Source organism: Anolis carolinensis, chromosome 1 (assembly GCF_035594765.1).
Source record: "Anolis carolinensis isolate JA03-04 chromosome 1, rAnoCar3.1.pri, whole genome shotgun sequence".
Taxonomy (NCBI): Eukaryota; Metazoa; Chordata; class Lepidosauria; order Squamata; family Dactyloidae; genus Anolis; species Anolis carolinensis.
The window spans coordinates 314,472,227-314,494,747 of record NC_085841.1 but is presented as its reverse complement, the minus strand read 5'-3'; the positions used below and the strand labels follow the sequence as shown (position 1 = coordinate 314,494,747).

Sequence of the window (22,521 nt, the reverse complement as noted above, 5' to 3'; positions counted from 1 at the left end):
CAGTTAGCTTCCAAGACCAGATGGGATCTGTTACTTTTGGAGCATTTAGGCCTTTTATCTGCTATCACTATAATAAAGGACATCTTTCTCATACACAAGGCTTCTGAATTTAATTGTTTACTGCTATTGTGCTCATCTCTGCTCACTTCTATTCCAAAGTATGGATATAAAATTTAACTAATTTCACTCTATCATACTGGAATTGATTTTTCAAAAGGGTTTTCTCTCTCTGATGAATGGGATTATGACAGTTTTCCCCATTTTTGATGTATGTTCACATTTCAAGATTTTTTTGTAAGACTAAATCCTTGCTCCAAAACCTATACCTCTTTTTCTTGAAACTCATGTTCTCTGGTCCCAAAATCTTCCTAATGTGAAAAATCTTACATCAGTCAATCATTTTCTCGATGAAATGTCCTGACCTGTTATAACCCTCCTTTATTAAAATTGAGAAAACGTATAAACATACTTTGACTGGGCATTAATCCCAATGCCCTGTCTAAATAGAAGTGGGCATTGGGAACCACGCCCATTTCTATAAGCCTTTGATTTCCAAGGTTTTTGCCTGTTGTTATAATTATCCTTGGCTTGTCCATATAAAATGGATGTAAAGAAAAAATCACGGGTCTGCAACAGAAGGATGCAACATAAAAACCTTTCTAATAGGAATTCTCATCTTCACACTTTACACTTCATACATGTTGCTGTATTGCCAAAGGAGGGCAAGGTATGTTCCATAGATTTGAAAAAAAATCCCTTTAAAACTACAAGTCACAGAACAGAAACTTTCCCAGGCTCTGGAGCACCCTTTCAATTGTTGGACTTCAGCTCACAGTATCTCTCACTGATGAGTTTACTTGCGAGCCAGACCGATTGCATTTGCAGTCCAACAACATCATCAGAAACATCACACAAGCCTTATCCCCTGCTACAAAGTCCAAGAGAACAAAGAGGACATTTTATGCTGCAACTCTTGTCTTTCTTTGCCAACTGGCAACATTTCATGATTATTTATAGATACTGAGATGTCCTGTCTTTAGTGAGCTGTTTTTCTGCCTACTTATTAATGAAAGGCAGGCTAGCAATTTTGCAAATGCTGTAACTCCCCTCATATAGCTGTTTGGCTCAATTTCTGTCATAATCAGAAGCCGATATCAGAATGAGCTAGGACATTAAAAAATTAGGCAATTACTAACTTACATTTTCTCCAGGAACGTGTAGCGAGAAGCATTGTATGTAAATGGGTTCCTAACAATGGCCATAATATCATCTGCCCAATCCTAAAGAGGGGGAAAAATAAAAATGCAAAGAATGGAAACTTGTTTTGTGGAACACTCACTTTTTCATAGAGTTTGGGGAAATGATATTTGGACTTCATCTCAAAATCTCTTATTTACTAGTCATGCTAGTAGCAGATTCTGAAAACGAGTTCAAAACAATTTGAGTCTCTAACCTTTCAATCCCCATTGAACAACTGAAATTGTTCAATATGGAACCAATGATTATTCCTAGACCTTCTTATCCTTTCTTAAAACCACAGTCCCATCTATATCTTCACTGCAATCAATGATATTTACTTCTCTGTAAATATGTTCAAAGTCAGATTATTTACGTAAATCTATCTTAATGAATGTATAATTAAGCTAGAATGCAGTCACATGAGAATGGTACAGGGCCTGATTGATTAGGTCAGTGGTTCTCAACCTGTGTATCCCCAGATGTTTTGGCCTTCACCTCCCAGAAATCATAACAGCTGATAAACTGGCTGTGTGATGACTCATGGGCCTTGTAGTCCTGTTCCTAGTACTATTGTGGCAGACGAAGAGGAAAACATGGGGTTTTCGCCGGTTCAGCAAGAGCCGGAGTCTCTTCACCTGCAGGATGTTGATGTTTGCCCTCAAGAATTCAGCCAAACAGGCCTTGGGCAGAACTCCCCCCCGTTTCCCAGGAGGGAAAATTATTCTAAAGATAGGGGAGTCAGGGAGGCTAATCGGAGAAGCCTGAGAATCGCTGCCAAACAAATGGCTGATTAGGTCTGCTTCCCTTGGGAAATTCTAAGGAGTCATGCATCTGGACAGAGTTGGGTTTCGCTTCTCGTTCTCTAGGGAAAGAGTTCTGTTGGCGGGAAAACGAGACCCAATATAGGTGTTTGGCGCGAGGGATTCTTTGCGGAGTCAATTGATCAGCTTGAGGAGAGAGATCGTGTGTGGACTTCGTAATCCCAGTTCCTTGCTTCCCGGATCAAGCTTCAAGCCTTGCCCTGTCTCACGGTTCTACCACGGACTCTGTTTCATGCTTCATGTTTGCCTCGTCTTCAGTCACGGATCTAGTCAAGAATCAAGTTTATTTCCAGCCTTGTTGTCAAGCTTCATTGGACTTTAAAGACTCTGTTATTTCCCCACACTATTGCTTGACAAAGTGTGTGTTTCGGTCAAGTGGATTAAAACTTTGAACTCTAATATTTTATATTGGACAATACATTTCTGGACTATATTTGACCTCATCTGAAAGGTCTGCTTCTGAACTATATTCTTCACTTGTTTTTATTGACTTTATATATTTCTTTAATAAAGATATTAGATAGAGACTGGCCTCTGTGTAAGGTTATTGGTGCTCTGCAGCCAGGGTCCTGACAGGCTGGGATTTTTGGGAGTTGTAGGCCAAAACACCTGGGGACCCACAGGTTGAGAACCACTGGGTTAGGTAATGGTGCTAAACAGCTGGGATCTTTAGTTGCCTCAGATTAATTTGAACCAATATAACACCATTATTTAACCAATCAGGCCCTGTACCATTCTCATGAGACTGCATTCTACCTTGCCAAATAGAATTGCACTCAATTTAAACATCAAACATGCCTTTGAAGCTAACATATCTATATTTGAATCCTGGCACATTAATTTATACCAAATTCTTTTGATCCTATGTCTTATATGTTTAATATGCCTAGGGCTGTCTGTTATTTATGAGCTAATTAATTCCTTATTAAAATTCATCATGAATATTAGTAACTGAGTGCTTATTTCCATCGAGCTAATTCTCAAAGTGATCATTTTTTAAAAAATTTGTGTGAAGCAGCTGGTATGCTTGGATATTAATAGGACAAAAAAGCCTACTAAGATGTACTACTGCCACACTTATAAGATCTCCGAAATGGTGTGAAGCTTGGACATCAACTGGAGACAAGATGTGTTAGCATGCCACAGCAACATGTCTTAAATCAGCCATATTGTTATGAAGTTTTGGTCATCTCAAGCACTCAGTGAAATAAAGTTAGAGTAAAAGAGATGTGTCACAAAAATCTCTAGTAACCATCATGACAGACCATAGATTAAAACTCAAGTTGACCATATCTAATACAACACTTGAAACAAGCTATCACAACTGCTTCCATTTATCTACTCTTGTGGTATCATGCAGAATTGCTGAGGAATAGAACAAAATTAACTAGCTGTGATTAACATCCGCTCATACTTAGAAAAATCTTTCCTTCACTCCTGGAGAGAACCCAGAATCTTCACAGTGCCCCACTCACTCCCACCTAATACCTTTCCAACGTTTTCTTTATAGGAAACAAAGTTGTGAAAGGTAAGGTCCACCATATCAGGGCCAGAAACGACTGTCAATGTCTTGAGGAAGAAGTTATTTTCTGGAAAATCCAAGTTGAAAACCTCTCGGAGCTTCTGGCTCTGCAAAGAGGAAGCAAATGTTAGTGTTCTCAGACTAAATGCAGAGGTGAGAGTAAACTATCTCTTTAAAAAGCAATAATTAATGCATTTTTTGCTTGAAATTCAACATGGAAGTCTGTTTCTTCAAGAACAGAACATCTTAAATTATATTTTAAAAAAATAATGACAGTTGGCACCACGCTTTTTCAGGGAGTAGGAGTGAGGCACCTCCACAAAAGTGAAAAAAACAACAACAACGATACATTAAGCCAATGGTTCCCAACCTTTAGGCCTCCAGGTGTTTCAGACTTCAGCTCCCACAGTTCCTAACAGCTGGTAAGCTGGTTGGGATTTCTGAGAATTGATGTCCAAAAAACCTGGAGGCCCAAAGGTTGAAAACCACTGCATTAACCAAATGCTACTTTTTATCTGAGGCAACAGATAAAGGAATTTCTAGCATTACTCTATGGTCAATGGCTGCTAGTTTAATAATCAAATAAGCAAAAGTTAAAACTGCAAAAGGGCTGACTATACCATCACCTATTGGATATTATTTCATCCCTTCCTCCTTCCCCCCCGCCCTGAAGAAAATTTCAATAAGTGTGTTTTAAAATTCCTCACAACTGACAATACTGGCTTCGGCTTTTGGGAGTTGTAGTCCAACCACTCTTGTGCATGATTCCCATGGCTGCATTAGATGCTACAGTGAACATAGGTCTACCTCCATGCATTGGCATTCTTGCAGCCTTTGCATGACCTATTTAGGTCATACACAGTTTGTACTGTAGAACCTGGAAACATTATTCCCCCCCCCCCCCCCCCAATATCTCCCACTCAGTACGGTTCATAGAGTAAACGAATGGTACTGTTGGAAGGTATGCTAGTTTCCTCACAGTATCAGAATCCCCAGCCATGCAGGAAAATATAGGAAATCTGAAAGTTGTAATTAAAAAGTGGTACTGTTCCATTATCTGGGCGGAGGCCAAAGAGGGGGCACTAAATAGAGTAGAATAGTCCATTTCAGTGGGGGGAGGGTTGAAGGAGGAAAAATGTTTTCTCCTTTTTTGCTGGTTATCCCCCCCCCCATTCCCACGTCATAAACAAGGGTTGCTTCTACAACTGCTACATGGGTGGGGGGAATAACAGAATGGGGGAAATAGTTTTACTCCTCCAACCCCCCCTCCCTCCCCCATAAAATGGACTATCTTTTCTGTCTTGCACCTCCTTTTGGCCTCCACCCAAATATGAAACAGTTCCAAAAACAGGGTTGTTGTGTGTTTTCCGGGCTGTATGGCCATGTTCCAGGAGCATGGCCATACAGCCCGGAAAACACACAACAACTCTGAGATTCTGGCCATGAAAGCCTTCAATAACACATAGTTCCAAAAACCTTTTCAAGCTTGTGTTAATGTAGAGAGTGAGACAGAACCAACTAACCACTGATACTAAAGCAGAATTGGTGCTGTGTTGGGACTCTGCATGAATGAGCTCTTTTGATCTCATCATGTTATTCCACAAACGTACCTTAGGAATCTTGGCAAATTTCCCTACTCTAGTGTCTCGAATGCTTGTTATATCCAAAAATTCAGTTTCCTGCAAAATAAAACAAAAATTAGCATTCCATATGGCAGCAACTGGAAAGGAAAGCAGAAGTCCTGAATTAATGAACATATTACATAAAACAGCCTAATCACATCTAATGCTAAAAAGAGAGATGTGCTTGATGGGAATGTATTTGATGAAGCCTAATAGACCTTTTACAAATACAGTAGAGTCTCACTTATCCAAGCTAAACGGGCCGGCAGAAGCTTGGATAAGCGAATATCTTGGATAATAAGGAGGGATTAAGGAAAAGCCTATTAAACATCAAATTAGGTTATGATTTTACAAATTAAGCACCAAAACATCATGTTAGACAATAAATTTGACAGAAAAAGTAGTTCAATAAGCAGTAATGTTATGCTGTAATTACTGTATTTACGGATTTAGCACCAAAATATTGAAAACATTGACTACAAAAATGGCTTGGATAATCCAGAGGCTTGGATAAGCGAGGCTTGGATAAGTGAGACTCTACTGTAGTACCAAATAGTGGGCCACAACTTGGATTTTCTATTGTTTAGGCTACAGCTCCCAGTATCTTGCAGTCATTTTTCCAAAGCTCTGAATAGGACAAAAATTTGCAAAATCATTGAAATGATAGGTAGGGTTATACAGAGGTGGAGACTTGTATGCTGCTTTTTACACCACCACCCCAAGTATACATGGGAAAATCAGAGTTCTTGTTCAGTTTAGCTAGTGCAACTGTTTCCATATGAATATTATGCAAATATTAGGGTAAATATAAACAGTTCCATAATATTTCTGCTTCAATTTAAGTAACTCTTTTGGGGGTTATATGTTGAATGGTGCAAATTGCCCTAGCAAGTTTTCCACAGAATACCTAATTCCATTGCTGAAAATACTGTAGATAAAAAGCTGAAGAATTTTTAAAAAGATTTTTTAAGTTGCCAGTTTTCCCATTTACTGTCTAACTACTTTGTTACTTGGCTGCAGAAAATGTCCCATGTTGCTCTGCTTCGCCGGGGATGTAGGGAAGCTGCCACCCCATGCCCTGCATCACCGGGTTCCTCCAAGAGCTGATCCCATGTGGGGAAGCATGCTGTGAGTGTGGAGTGCACAGCTTCCCCCATTAAATTAATCAGCAACACAGGAAGCTTAAAAGTGGTGGCATGCGTGGCTCCACCGTCCTCCACCCACGGAGCCGGCGTGGCGTCGTCTGATGTGAGCCAGCCAGCTCCATGGGTGACCGGGGTTAAATTGCTGCATTCTGCCAATTTTAGCCCCGTATGATGAGGTCCTAAACAACATCACTACAATCAGTTAAACATAAACTTGGTTTCACTTTTATGAACCATAGTAACAGCAGGAGCCTCAAGAAAGGGAAGCCTAAATCATGTGAAATGCAGACAAGAATATTTGTGAAGAATATTTGTGAAGATACCACAAGATACCACAATTCTACAACTTGCTCACTTTAGCTATTTCTAAGGAAAACAATAGTTGACATAAAATGTATGTAAAGAGGTCCATGATGATGTTTTGGTCATTTTGGGGGAGTATGTTGGGCCTTAAACTAATGTAGAAAACTGACCACTTCAACTGGAGAAGAACTGTGGGTGTGCCCTTAACCTATTCCCAGCTGGTTAGTTTTCCATCCAAAATGCTGCTCACTTCATGACTTTCTGTTGCACAACTGTGCTTGAAACTGTATGAGGGGGCAGGGAAACAGCAAGGGATTAGAAGCACAGGGTCCCTGTCAAAGTAAATAGATGCAAATACAAAAAATGATTTTTTTTAAAACCCAAGAGAGCATTTCTCTGGGAATGTCTAGATCCCCCAGCATAACTGTATCCTCAACTTCCATGGGAACTGACTATAGCATTACACTGGAGGACTTACAACCTCATTACAAAACGCTAAAAGCGGCTGCATATGCCAATCCAGTCCAGGTCACCCACGGAGCCCGCCAGTGCCCATCAAACAACTCTGGCGGGGTTCTGTGGGTGAAGGCGGCTCATGCCACCACTGTGGCAACATGGGAGGCACAGGAGCCATGCGATCAATGATTTCCCCATGGGATCACCCTTTATGGAATCTAGGCAATATGGGGCATGGGATGCCGGGTGCCCCCTGCCCACTGATGACACAGAGTGACTCCAGTGACCATGTGACAAGGTCATTAGAGATGTTATCTCTGGGAACCTTTCGGTCCTGGCACATGACTCTAGGGTGAACTTCTGGAGAAAGGTGACCACAGAGTCACACTAGAGTCCAACCCAGAAATACAGAGGGCCTACTGGAGCTTTGATTATACTCTTTCTGTATGGCAGGGGGTTGGACTGGATGGCTCATGTGAAATCTTACAACTTTATGCTTCTATGATCCTATGACTGTATTTTTAATTTAACGAAATGGCTGGGGACAGGAATAGATTAATTATCACCTCTCCCCATCACTTCTCTACTCAAAATAGCTCCCTCTCAAAAGTGCTTCTCAGTAATGACACACTCTGGTGTCTGATTCTGACATAGATATGATACAGCCAGGAAAAAATTGGTCATGATCGTACATTACACTCACAGATTATGCTCTTTTGCTTGTGATGCAAGTCAGCTTCTCAGTGCCAGCACATTCCCCACAGGACTGTGCAGGGAGGACATCAGGCACCACAAGACAGAGATGTCAGTGGGAGATGAGAGCAGAGAGACTGCTGCTGGTACTGTAGCTGGCCATGGGGCACACATGAGCCCTGAAAAGCTGCTTTGGGTGAGGAGATGGAATATTACATAAGGGGGTACTGAATAACTAATTCTACAATGACTCAAAACCTATATTTCCAATGTCCTGATGTCTCAATACCCACAACAAGATTCCAGCCATAATTCAGATTCAATTCCAACAATAATACAGATTGAAATAAAATCCTTCTTTGGTTGTTCTCTCTAGAAGAGCAACATAGCAATCCATCCTAACGAAATCTTTGCAGATAACTGTACATTCACTTCAAAAAGGTATGCCACTAATAGGAAACAAATCTTACAACTGGATTTCCCACAACGTTCTCAAAAGCATTTATATGCCTCCTAACACAGACATTATTATTGTGAATGAGAGCCTGTGTCTCTCCCAGAGTAGAATTCAGAAAACAACCATCCTACTCTCAGATTGTTTACAGGCAGTCCCTGAGTAACAAACATCCATCTCACAAACCACTCATAGTTAAGAATGGGGGTTAAACAAGAGGAGGTGAGAGAAATCTGCCCTTTGGAAGGGAAATTCACTCCTAAAAGAGTTATCATGGGGGGAAAGTGTCTTCACAAAAGCTTTATCATCAATCCTTGTTTCCACAACAAGCCAAAATTTTCAAAATCCAATTCTCACAGGGACAAAAAGCAAGGTGAAATTTTCTGAATAGGGGCACAGACAGCAAAACAAACACCATGGGGGTGTTAACGTTTCCCTGTGCTATCCAGCCCAAGTCCAATGGAAAGAGAAAGAATCACTAAAGAATCACTAGGCAAGACGGAGCTTTGAAGTTGCCCATCAACACACACCACAGGCAGAAAAGACTAAGCAGGTACATAGGTAATCTCTAATACAGGTCATAGTCTTCTCAACTGTGAAGAAAATCAATATTGGCTGAGATCTTGGATAGGATGTGTTTCCCAGAGCTATGCCTCCGCAGCTACATCTCTTGATGTTAACACCTTTGAAGCAGCGGGGATGTATCCAAGCTATTCTCCTATAGCTGGATACATTTCAATGGTATATGTCCAATGTACACCATTGTAACTCACAAACTTGACGCCATCCATTTGATTTCTAGTTAGATTAATGTAATTACACCCACACTTGCATCCATAAATATTTCATTAAAATCTGAAAATCTTATGCAAAATCCTCTCTTTGGTTGTCTTTTGTTGTATTGTATTGATTCATTTACACCACTTTGTTTCCCTGCAGCTGGGACTTAAGGTGGATTATAACATAAAAAGAAATATAGTACAAGTATAAGCCTACAGAGATAAAAAAACACCCTGAAACTTACACTATCTTTAATATGCAAATGGACTTTAGAATCAAAACTCATTTAGAACATATGCATTAATAAGCAAAGGTTATAAATAGTCCTGTATAACACTCATACATACCCACACACACTCTTCTTGCAAAATAATTAGTTCCCAAAAGTCTGTTGGAATAAAGCGGTGGAAGGAGTCATTAGCCTCTATAAGAATGAAGTCTCAAAGCTTGAAAACCATCATCAAGAAGGCCCTCTCTCACATCCCCTACAAATGTAAATATGAGGGTGAAGTGATGGAAAGTGATGACACAATTTATCCTTTTTTTTTTTTGTTATATGTGGTCCCTAAGGTTAGATAAAACCTGCTTGCTTCCCTTTCTTTCATATTAACTTTTAATGAATATCTCATGTTCTACAAATTTGGGTAAGCTCTACACAAAAACAAATCTGAAACATTCTTGGAATACAGTCCTCAAGTTACAAACATCTGACTTACAAATGACTCACAGTTAAGAACGGGGGGGGGGGGTGAGACAACAGGAGGTAAGAGAAATCTATCCCTAGGAAGGGAAATTCACTCCTGAAAGAGTTATCATGGGGAAAAGGTGTCTCCACTGAAGTCATCAAATCTTGTTTCCACAAACCAAATTTGTCAAAATCCTATTATCACAGTGACAGAAACTAATGTAAATTCTTCTGAACAGGTATGCAGATAGCAAAACAAACACCACAGGGGTGTTAACACTTCCCTATGCTATCCAAAGCTTATAGATAGATAGATAGATAGATAGATAGATAGATAGATAGAGATAGGAGTTACACTTTAAAGTCTACCTGTTCCAAATTATAAACAAATTCAGCTTAAGAACAAACTTACGAAACCTATCTTATTCATACTTTGGGGACTGCCTGTAATGGGATCACAGGATTGGATGGGGTTCCACAGCCTATCAGGTTTGAGCCCACACTCAGAAAAAACAGTTTGAATACTCCTAGCAGGTAGCTGTCCAACATCCAAAAATGGAGAATCCACCTCCTCTCTAGGCAATTGGTTCCATTGTGAACAGCTCTTACTGTCAAGAATTTCCTTCAAATGTTCAATTGAAATCTACACTTCTGTAATTCCAAATCACTAGACATGACTCCACCATCTGGGATAGCAGAAAACAAACCCACACCCTCCTCTCTGTGACAGCCCTGCAGCTATTTAAAGAGTGCAGTCACATTTTCCTCAGTCTTCACTTCACCAGACACTATGTGCAAACCTTTCCTTACATGTTTCGTTCTCTGTACCTCTTATCATCCTTATTTTCCTTCCATGCACCTGCTCCAACTCATCTACATTCTCCTTAAAATGAGGTACCCAGAACTGAATGCAGTGTTCCAGATAAGGACTGCACTAATACAGAATACAGTAGACCTATTACTTCCTTTGAATCTGAAACAATGCTTTTATTAAGGCAGGCTTAGATATTATTCACCTTTTTGGCTGCAGTGTCACACTGTTGGAAGAGACCCTATGGGTCATCCAGTCCACCCCCCTGCCAAGAAGCAGGAAAATCGCATTCAAAGCACCCATGACAGATAGCCACCCAGCCTCTGCTTACAAGCCTCCAAAGAAGGAACCTTCACCACACTCAAGGGCAGAGAGTTCCACTGCTGAACAGCTCTCACAGTGAGGAAGTTCTTCCTAATATTCAGGTGGAATCTCCTTTCCTGTAGTTTGAAGCCATTGTTTCGCATCCTAGTCTCCAGGGCAGAAGAAAACAAGCTTGCTCCCTCCTTCCTATTCAATATAATTAACAATAACCCCAAGGTCCTTTTCACATGTATTATTGCCAAACCAAATATTCTTCTTCCTATACCTCTAAAATTGTTTTTTTTATTGCCTAAATGTAGAATTTTACATTCATCTTTGTTAAATTTCATTCAACTAGTTTCAGGCGATTTTTCTAGTTTATCAAGTTTCTTTTGCATTCTTTACCTATCTTCCAATGTGTTCCCATCCAATTTTGTAGCATCCACAAAATTAATAACTGTTCTTTCCAATCCATGACTTTAGCGATTGATAATAATATGGAAGAGTGGTGAAGAATTGTATGATTTTTAAGAGTCTTAATTAGAAAATTAATAAACAAATAAAAATACAATCAGCACCAGTTTGTATTAGCTTTGGAATAGTCTAAACCAACAGAAAGTAGTACTCTTGCTTAAAAAACAACTCTGGATTTGTTTTTGTTTTTTTAAAAAAATGAGGTTTCTGAGCATTATCTGGAGATATCAGGACCTGGGATTTTCTGTTCACAACACTCTAGGATGTGCTGTACTATTGAAATTCTGGCATTCCTTAAAATGAATGCTTGGTGTCCTCAGGAGACCTAACATGCCCTTGCTGCAAAGCTGTTTTCTGTGTTAGCCTTTCCAATCATAATTTGAAAAAATGGTTCCAAGACAAAAATGTGATCGAATGACATTCTTTTCTGTTTGTTTTAGTTTTCACAAATGTGCATTTTTTTTTTTACATTCAGAATTTGCAAGTTTTTGAGAATAAAAAAAATCAAGTGTGGGAGAAACTGGAACTCACAGATTTTTTCACCCATGCCAAGGCCTTTGAGTGCTTACTTCTTCTAACTTTTGCTATGAATCCCTCCATATCTGATTATAATGGTGCTGAGTTAAGGTTGCCACCTCTTTTTGTTCTGAGAGATTTCTCCCTTTAACAGTCACATGAAAATAAAAGTTGGGACAATATTTGCCTATTAAATTTGTCCAGTCCTGCTGAGTGAGGATATTCTTTTGGTTCAGTTTTGAAACAACTATCAACAATGGGTTAAACCCTTGTGCCAGAAGGACTGCTGACTTGAAGATTGGGTTGCTAACCTGATGGTTGCCAGTACAATTCTGGGGAGCGCACGGAAGAGCTCCCACAGTCAGCTTCAGCTTCTCGTGCAGAGACATGAGAGAAGCTTCCCACAAGGAAAAACATCAAAATAGTTGGGCATCCCCTGGGCAACGTCCTTGCAGATGGCCATTTCTCTCACACCAAAAGTGACTTGCAGTTTCTCAAGTCACTCCCAACATGGAAAAAAAAATTCAGAAAACATAGAATTAGGAGGAAAAGAACCTAAGATTTTTTTTAAAGACTGCATGTGAGAGAAAGTAGAACTGACAGATTTCTCCATCTTTATTCAAAGGTTGGACTCTTAAGAGGGATCGTAAGAGAACCCTCAATCTTGGTTGAGATTATTTGTCAGTAGATACCTTGTCAACTAAATGGAAATTTCATGTTCAGGGTTAGTTAGAGCTCTTGATGTTACTAGCATGTTGAAAAAAATAGAAACCATTGCGTCACATTCTGCTCGTGGGCTTTTAAAAAAATGTATGGTTTTCCCCAGAGTCTGAAAACATTAGTTTTTGGACTACAGCTCTCAAAATCCTCAAGACAGTATGGCCCAATTTTATTTCAGAGGTAGGGGAAACTGAGGAGTTTAGTTTTAAAAAGTAAGAGGCCATAGCTACTGCTGTAGCCTTCCATGTGGTCTTATTCTCAAGTTTCTGTTACTGTTTAGACTAAGGAGGAAGCAACCATGAACCACAACATCTGACTTAACTGGAAAGCAGAACTAAACATGCTAACGGCTCTTTTTTAAGCTTTTTTTTTTCTTGGCACCAAGGAAGAAAATGCATCCTTTTCTCTTTTTTCCTGTACGTTATTGATTGTCCAGCGCTGAAACTTCTATATACAGCATCACCTCTGAAGGATGCTAGCCACAAATGTAGGCAAAACGTCAGGAGAAAATCCTGCCAGACCATGGACATACAGCCTGGAAACCACATAACACCCCAGTGATTCCGGCTGTGAAAGCCTTTGACAATATATCACCAAATACGTTTTTTCTGTTTTGCCGCATTTCCATTACATTCATGGCCGCCCTGTCCCAAATCTTCAGGTCATGTCTTTATGTCAGAGGCAACATCCAAGCATATATTAGACCCAATACAATGCAATTTATGGGGACCTCAAGTGGAGGATTCAGGAAGGGGTTCCTTGGAGTTGCTAAAACAGTTAACAACTTCAGATATGACAGAGACACAATGACAGCCCTAAACATTTTGGCATTTGAGAAAAATGACAGGTACTACCTGGAAGTAGGGTGCTGGCTGAGCTGAGTGCTTTTATAAGTAGAAAGCTTCCTCCACTAATTAAACTTCAGTTCACCCCAAACTCTATGAAATTCATAAGATCACCATAGGTTGATAGGCAACCTGAGGTACACACACACTCGTGCCACCTGGCTCGCGTGAATACTGGATTCCTTAACTCCTGGGTGCAACTATACTGTAGAATGAATGCAATTTCAGACCACGTTAACTGCTATAGCTCAATGCTATGAAATCCTGGAATTTGTAATTTGGTAATGCACCAGCACTCTTTGGCAGAGAAGGCTAAAGGCCTTGTAAAACTAAAACTGTCATGATTCCATAGTGCTGACCCATGGCAGTTCAAGTGGCGTTAAACTGCATTCATTCTACAGTGTAGATGCACCCCTGGACTGCTGAAGTATTCTGCACTCCCGACTTCTAGGACTTTGCTCTGCCTTACAGATTTCTTGACCCTGGACTTGTTTGATCCTGAAGATGTACTGGATATATTTTAAGATGTTACTGTGGGAAAAGATACTGCTCACACAGATACACAACTCATAGTAGGAACTTCCTAAATTCCATTCCTACTTGATTCACTAGTTTCCTCCTTTAGATATCATTCATTCACAAAAGATCATTGATGTTATTGTAGAGTGCAGCAGTCAGCTAGGGACAGAGTTTGGGGATAATATTTTACATGGTATTTGTATTAAAATCCAAATCCTGACTGATACCTCCAACTCCATTGATCTCAGGTAGCAGGGATAGGAAAATAATCTGTGTCTGAAGCTCACATTTCATATTGTAGAAACATGTTGTCCTACTGCAGAAGTGGCTTCCATCACACACCCACATACATATAAACCAGAAAACAAAAAGAGACATGAATATGTACAAAGTTTGCATGTGTTAGTTTATATGGATAAATACATATTTACATACAATTTCTATAATTCAAATAAAATATTTTGCTCTGGACAAGATATTGTTTGGTGCTGGTGGATCATAAAGCACCACTTGAGTACATCTGGGCTGGGCATCCCCTTCCACACTTGTGTGCAAATTCATCTTCATTCAGTGTGGGACAGTCTCACAGCCAAACAGTAGCTGGGAGAGGCAGAAAGATCTCGGGCACATCTGGCTGCAGTTTTGAAGCTGGAGGTCCTGGAGAATAGAAGAGTGGTTTTTCCTTTTTTCCCCATCTCTAGCAATCTCATCAGAAGGGGCTTACTTTGGTGGCATATGCTGGTTGAACCCTAGTTGACCAATGGAGCCCGCCGGCTCCCATCTCACAATGCAGATGAACTTCTGGTGGGGCTCCATGGGTCAACTAGGGATGAACTGGCGTATGCCACCACTTCAACAACATGGGAGGCTTCCCTTGTTGCACAGAAAGCAATGGGGGGAAGCCACAAGGTCGATGCTTCCCCCATGGGATCAGCTTCCTGGCAAGCTGGGTGATTCGAGACATGGGACAATGGGTTCCCCATGCCCCCTGACAGCAGTCACTTGATTCATCACAATTCATAGTTATTCCAGCAGCCTATGTGAAGAGGTCATAAAACTGAAGCTAAATGGTGCATAGGACCATGAAAATATGTCTCAGAAACTCAAGCTGAGATTGCATGTGCTCACAGGGATGCCATTGTACAAGGATGCATTAAATATCTCCTTTCGCAGAAATAAAAAAGCACATTGGAAGAGGTTACACCAATATACGTCACCAACAGAATTCCAGCCAATAAGTGGATCAGTTATAATCAAGTGACTTGTGTGGCAGCTTAATGTGCTATAAAGTCTAACTCTATGTGGGCCCCTTCTTTTTATTGGTGTAGAATAGTTGCTCCTAAAATCTTGAACACCCACTGCTGGCTAGCGCAAGTGGCACCAGATTTGTCAGAGTAACAATCTCATTTGGGATATGGCAACTTCATGGGTAAGTTCAGCCATCTCAAATTCAGGCATCTTTGTTGTCAACACCATCAGTCAAACAGCAAGGGAAAGGACTTACCTTACTTTGAAAGGTCCAATAAAGATAAAATCCTTTTGGATCTACACGAAGAATGACAGGAGAGGCATTTGTAGAATCCTAAGGATAAGAAAAAGTAAATAGATCAGAAATATTAATTGATGCAACTCTCAGTAAGAAAAAATATATTTCTGTCCATGAAATGGACTGGGTGGTGACTACATTAATCCATTTGCTCCAAAGTATTAGTCTATGGACCGATAAAATCTTATTTTCAAGATTCATAGACTTTAAGGTCAGGAAGAGGGCTTTTCCTCTTCCAGGGAAGCAGATGTAAATGTTCCTGTAATCCCGTGTTTCCCCGAAAATAAGACAGTGTCTTATATTAATTTTTGCTCCCAAAGATGCTCTAGGTCTTATTTTCAGGGGATGTCTTATTTTTCCATGAAGAAGAATTTACATTTATTGTTGAACAAAAAAATGAACATTTATTATATACTATACAGTAGTTGTCATCACAAACCAGCATAACCAGACAAACTGTGAATCCTATCAAGAATTTCTTGTTACTACCATTATTTCCATATACAACACTCTATGGTACGTACATTTACCGATCCTGCATGCTCTGGTGTTCTGTTCGGTGGGCATGCTTCCAAACAAAAACTTTGCTAAGTCTTACTTTCAGGGGAGGCCTTATATTTAGCAATTCAGCAAAACCTCTAGTAGGTCTTATTTTCTGGGGATGTCTTATTTTAGGGGAAACAGGGTAGTTTTGTGATGGGAATCCTATGCAATTCTTATTCTCACCATTCTCCTGCCTTAATTCATTTATCACCAGAAGGTCCTTTCTATCTTTCTTTATACTGGGGGAAAGAATTTTTTATCCCAAATATCCCCATATCACTACATCCTTGAATTGTCCAGATTTGGCAGGGACAGTCATGATGAATCCTCTTGTTGTCCCATTTCTTCAGTTGTGTACCAGTCTCTCTCTCTCTCTCTCTTTCTCTCTCTCTCTCTTTTCTGCACACTTTCTCCTTTGTCCTCATTTTTCCTCAGCTAATATAAACTGAGTTCAAAGTGCAAAAGGAGTTTCCACTGCTTTTGCGCCACATTAGGGCAAAGAGAACTGGAGTGGCAGAATATTCCCCTTTCCAGTTATCTCAAACAAAGTGAACGGCTGTAGCTTCTCCTACCTTATATATTTTCCCTCATCCATTTTACTATCTTGATCATATTCTGTCCAGGTTTTGATCTATGAAATATTGGTAATGGAAATTTCCCTGTGTCTCAGTTCCAAATAATTATTTTACCCCGCCTGCAATTGGCCTCAAGATTATTGTAAAAAGACCCAACAACAGAGAGTTGAAGAGTTGAAGTTATGCACAAAAGCATGCTACTTGAAGTCTTAAAGCAACCAAGAATATTTAAGAGTAAAAGGAAAAATAACTTTGTTATCAGAACTCTAATTTAGCAATGTAAAGATAAGTTTGTCATGTTACCACTAGCTAGCTAATGGCTTGGGTGAAAAAGCAGATAGGCAAACAGATACTTTATAATGTAGATATTCAGAAATACTGACCTGTGCAGCACCATAAAGGACTATGTTCTAAAGTGTGGCTTATTCTAAAGCGAGTTTAGTCCAATGTAGCCATATAATGGGGCCCTTGGTGGCACAGTGTGTTAAAGCGCTGAGCTACTGAACTTGCAGACCAAAAGGTCCCAGGTTCAAATCCCGGGAGCGGAATGAGCACCCGTTGTTAGCCCCAGCTCCTGCCAACCTAGCAGTTCGAAAACATGCAAATGTGAGTAGATCAATAGGTACCGCTCCAGCAGGAAGGTAATGGCTTTCCATGCAGTCATGCTATCCACATGACCTTGGAGGTGTCTATGGACAATGCTGACTCTTCAGCTTAGAAATGGAGATGAGCACCAACCCCCAGAGTTGGTCATGACTGGACTTAATGTCAGGGGAAACCTTTACCTTTACCTAGCCATATAATAGAATAGTCTAACTAGCTTGAAAGACAAAGATTATAGAATCTTAGAGAGCACAGGGGGACATCCAGTCCCACTGCATGCTGCCATGCAAGGACACATAATCAAAGCATTCCAGACAGATGGCCATCCAACCACTGTTTAAAATCCTCCAGGGAGGGAGATTCCACCACACTACAAGGAGGCATATTCCACTGTCAAACAGCACTTACAATGGGTTGCTGTGAGTTTCCGGACTGTACGGCCATGTTCCAGAAGGAGATAACGACTCTTTCTGGAACATGGTCATACAGCCCGGAAAACTCACAGCAACCCAGTAATTCCAACCATGAAATCCTTCGACAACAGCACTTACAATGTCAATTTGGATTTTGATACTGTCATCTGGGATATTAGCTATCCCTCTCTTCTTATTTGATAAGCATGCCTTCTGTTTCATTGTCCACAACTTTAATAAAGATATTGACTAGCACTGGGCCCAGGACAGAACCCTGGGCCATCCCACTGATCACTTCTCTCCAGGACACAGAGGAGCCATTGTAGGTCCCCTTTGGGTTCAGTCAGTTAACCAATTCCTAATCCACCTAGCAATAGCATTGTCTGGTCCATATTTTACAAACTGCTTTGTAAGGATATAATAACGGACCTTACTCAAACCAAGGTATACTGCACCCACAGTATTCCCTTCATCTACCAAGCTTGTAATTCTATCAAAATAGAGAAAGGAAATAAGGTTTATCTGACATGATGTGGTTTTAGTGAGCATGGCATTCCTTTCTAAGTGCTTACAGTGACATTTTCACTGAGGGGAAATTCAAAACAGTTGAGTCAGCCAATAATGACCATAGACACAAGGGATAAATACATATGTGAATTTTGTAATATGAGCTCTTAGACAGCAGAGCCTGGATACCCACTCACCTACTGAAACCCACCTCGAGACATTGAACAAATTGCACTCTTTCGCTCTGGGAAAAAAGGCTGAGGCAAACTTCCTTTTAATAGATTTTGCCAAGAAAACTCTATGATAAGGTCACCATAGGTCAAAGTCAACTTGAAGGCACATAACTACTGCTACTACTCTTCTTCTATAAGTACATCCAAATGTAGGAATGGGGAATATATTTATTTGGTTTATATCCTTACCCACTTTTGAACTTTGAACCACTAACTGACCTAAAACTTTTGCTTCCTTTCCCAACTAAAAATGGTGTTTATCAGATCTAAATAACAGGATTTTACTGTAGCCAGTCCTATTGTAACTTTATGTGCTTATACCAGGCAAGGTAAACCATACCTGTCAGCAGAATCCTTTACCAAATATGTAAGAACAGCAAAACAAAGAGAAAGATTGAGAGCAGTCATTTTGTGTCTTATTCCCTCTTCAGGACTGAAATTGCTGCTGACATGAGGCCCCCACTATCATCACAGAAGGCCAGCCTTTCAAGTGCTCACTGCACTTCATGTCTCTTAGCAAGACTTAACAACAGTTCTACAAGGTAAATAAAACTTAAATGCTGGCATATGGGAGACATTGTTGGGGAAATGTAAGTGAAAATATGGCCCAATATATTCTGGCCTGAGATAACATTTGAACCAGGGACATTTTGTTCTACATAATGCGTGGACAGGGCATGAACTGTATAACTCTGGTTCATACATTCATAAACAGCACTGAGAGGGGAAAAGGGGAGCAAATCCTATCTGCAAATCCTGTCCTTGACCAGTAGTTCTCACTCACTGATAAATTGATGGACTTCAATAATTGCTTTGATGGAAAGAAATTAGAACTTTTAAAAAAAGTTAGAACCTAAGCAAGTTTACTTGGAAAAGTCACTCCTTCAAAATCAAGAAAAGCTTGTTCAGAGTGAGTAAGTATGTATCAAGACAGAAGTGAAATAATGTATACTATTATTTTTTCTTTCAGAAATCAAACCACTTCACTTTGTCAGCTCTATTAAGCCACAACAGGGGCCTTTTTGGGCTAAGGAATGGGATTTTAAAAAATGCTTTAAATAAATAAAGTCATTAAAATAATCACAAATACACTGATCATGGAGTTTGGTGCAGCATCACTGCGGTGACCCTGATTATATCTGAGATAACAAGTTTCATACAGGGGGGTGTTCTGTGGTTTCCAGGCTGTATGGCTGTGTTCAAGCAACATTTTCCCCTGTTGTTTTGCCTACATCTATGGCTGGAATCTTCAATGATGCAGATGCAGGCAAAATGTCAGGAGAAAATGCTGCTTGAACATAGCCATACAGCCATGAGACCACACAACACCCCAGTGATTCCAGCCATGAGAGTCTTTAACAAGGTTTATACACTTCAGTTGAATTTATGAGTGTGTGTCATGAGATGAACATACTGAATTGCAAACACTTCCAGTATATAACAGCATCAAACAAATAACTGTAGGCCATGTTTTTCAGCTATTTACTCCGGTCAGCCAAGATGGACTTTTCCCTTCAACTGCACCCACACTGTGAAATGACCCACTGGAAGAAACTTGACAGCTGGATGCACTGCCTGAGTTTGAAAAAGCACTGAAGACCAATCACTTCCAGCAGGCCTCTCCAGATGGTTAAGAATTGGATGTTTTCATTTTAATACCTATGCTTTTTAATTGATGTTATGCTCCTTTAGCTGATTATTGTATGTATTTTAATTGCTGTTATATATTTTAACTAGTGTTATATATCCATTTGTTGTATTATAATCTGTTATTTACCACTTTATCCATTGGGAGAAGCAGGTAAAAATATATCATCATCAACAGTGAATGATGAATGTTGCTAACTTTGAGAAAAGCTTTTATGGGTCATTTTTTCCACTGTTATTTTGCATCTTTTCCGTCTCTATAATGAATGGAAAGGCAGAGCTAATGCTTACTGGAAAAGAAAGTACTTGGGGTGCCTTTCAAGGAATAAGAACAATGCATATTCACAAAAGAACAGCAACCTTGCATGAACCTAGGCATGAACAAGAAAAACTTTGCATGAAAAGTTCTTCAGTGCTTTAAAAACTAACAGATGAATAAATATATCAGTTTTTAAATGCCATAAGATTTTCTGTTGTTTTAGCAACAATGCCTAAACATGGCTATTCCTTCTGATAATCACAAGCATGTAATCAGTGAGTAGCATTTCCTCTTTCCTACTCTCCACCTTTGGCTTTCCACCTTGGGTCCCACAAAAAAGCATGTGTATGTTGTCCTCAAACAAAAATGCCCCCCTTTCACATACACATTTCTGTGGGATATCCAGAGCCATCCATGACAAGTCCTCCACTCCACAAAAAACCCCCGTCAGATTGTTATTAGTACTGCTTCTAAGTCAAGAGCAGAGACCAAGGCAAAACCAAAATGATGGTACTCACATCATCCCACTTGATGAAGCGTTCGCCCTTGGTCATGTACTCCTTTATCTCTGGGCAAGTCAGGATAGGGGAGAGCACCGACATTTTGGCATCCAAGTCTTCCCCTCAATTGGGGAGGGGGCTTCTCCTGTTATTGGATGCCTCCTTGTGACCTTCCTCTTCCTCTTACATGTTGTTCTTGCCACTTCAGGGACCAATGGCACTTTATAGAGCAGGGAAAATGCTGGACTGGCTCCAAAAGACAGAGGCAGGGCCCTTGATCTGCATGGCAAATGATCAGCTTTCCAAAACAAACAGGTGAAATCTATCCGTGCAATCCAGAGAGATTGTAGGGTGAGCGAACAAAGAGCTGGGTGATAGCCTGCTCCTTAACACTGCAGAAACTCACAATTGAAAGCTTCCTGTTATCAACTTCCTCATATGCGCTTCTGCTTCTCTAACCAGCTGATTCATAAAGTGTTTCAAACGGGAAAAAGGAATTACAAAATTCAGAAGTTGCCATTTCGGTATCATCTCCTGTCTCACAATTTAAGTGAAAGATATTATTTACAGATCACCCAGACACACAGACACCTTCCCAAGAAAGATCAGTCTGCAAATGGAAAATGCCTATATCCGTACAAACAAATATCTATATAGTGTTGAAAACATTGAAGCAACTTAAAATAACATGATGCAAGGAGTAGTAACTAAATCTTCCATATATGTAAGTTAAATGAAAGGCCTGCATGAGCCAGAATGTATTGTTTAATTTAACATGGCTCTGTTGGGGCTTTCAGTAATTTATAAACAAAACATAAATCAGTCTGAGGCCCCTTCTACACTACCATATAATCTGGATTATCACAGGGGATAATCTGGATTTTATACGGCAATGTAGAAGGATCTTGAGATAATTTTATTGGTTTGAAGAACAAATGCATATACTATTCATTTAAACATTAGTAATAAATACAGAGAAGTATATATATTTACATGAAATAAGCTAACTTGAAGTCATATAGCTTCTAATGTGACCCTTCTAATGTGTTCTTATTCATTGCTTAAGTTATATGTGTCCATTTGTCCCCATTCGTTGTCCAAAAGTTAGGATTGAGTGTTCATTTTTACATACAACTTTCACTTTAAAATGCCTTGCACTGAAAACATAATTTTACCAATAGCCATATTTCACTTCCCTGCTATGACAAATCAATAGCTTTAACCTTCCTGCACAAGCATGCTCCCCGTCCCACAGTGCTGCTAGCTAAAAGGTTTTGCAAACAAAATACAAAGACATCTTCTTTTTTTGCCAAAGCAAAGACATAACATAGCCCCTTCTCTCTTCACTGCAGTAAATTTGATTTACTTTTGGAATCTTCTCATGCACATGCTCTCCAATCAGAACTGCCATCATTTCCCAATTACAAAGATGTTTTGACTCATGTGACAAGTCTACATATGCTACAAACATATATTTTTCTGGTATTTAGCTACAGTATTGTGGCATGGTCTGGTACAGAAAGAGATCCATTGGGCAACACTCTTAAATCAGTTGTAAATGTTAAAAATGATATGAAATTTGAAACATAGCAAAGTGTGGTAGAATGTGGTGGAACATGGAAGAGTCTCCTTCTCTGAAGATTTGAAACAGAGGCTAGATCAGTGGTTCTCAATCAACCTGGTGTCTCCAGATGTTTTTGACCTACAACTCCCAGAAATCCCAGCCAGTTTACCAGCTGGATTTCTGGGAGTTGAAGGCCAAAAACATCTGGGGGGGGGGGCAGGTT

The 22,521-nt window shown here is 39.9% G+C and overlaps 1 protein-coding gene across 1 annotated transcript in view; it reads right to left on the bottom strand.

Annotated features, from left to right (window-relative positions):
• plcb2 (phospholipase C beta 2) overlaps positions 1-21,267 on the bottom strand; it is a 63,514-nt gene extending 42,247 nt beyond the window's left edge. The window contains exons 1-5 of the mRNA XM_016995929.2: positions 20,753-21,267; positions 15,413-15,490; positions 5,193-5,261; positions 3,549-3,689; positions 1,201-1,280 (exon numbers count right to left, since the gene is read on the bottom strand). Of these exons, the coding sequence (XP_016851418.1) occupies positions 1,201-1,280; positions 3,549-3,689; positions 5,193-5,261; positions 15,413-15,490; positions 20,753-20,836 (452 nt within the window). The 5' untranslated portion in view covers positions 20,837-21,267. The remainder of the gene's footprint in view (positions 1-1,200; positions 1,281-3,548; positions 3,690-5,192; positions 5,262-15,412; positions 15,491-20,752) is intronic.
• Positions 21,268-22,521: the final 1,254 nt, after the last annotated feature.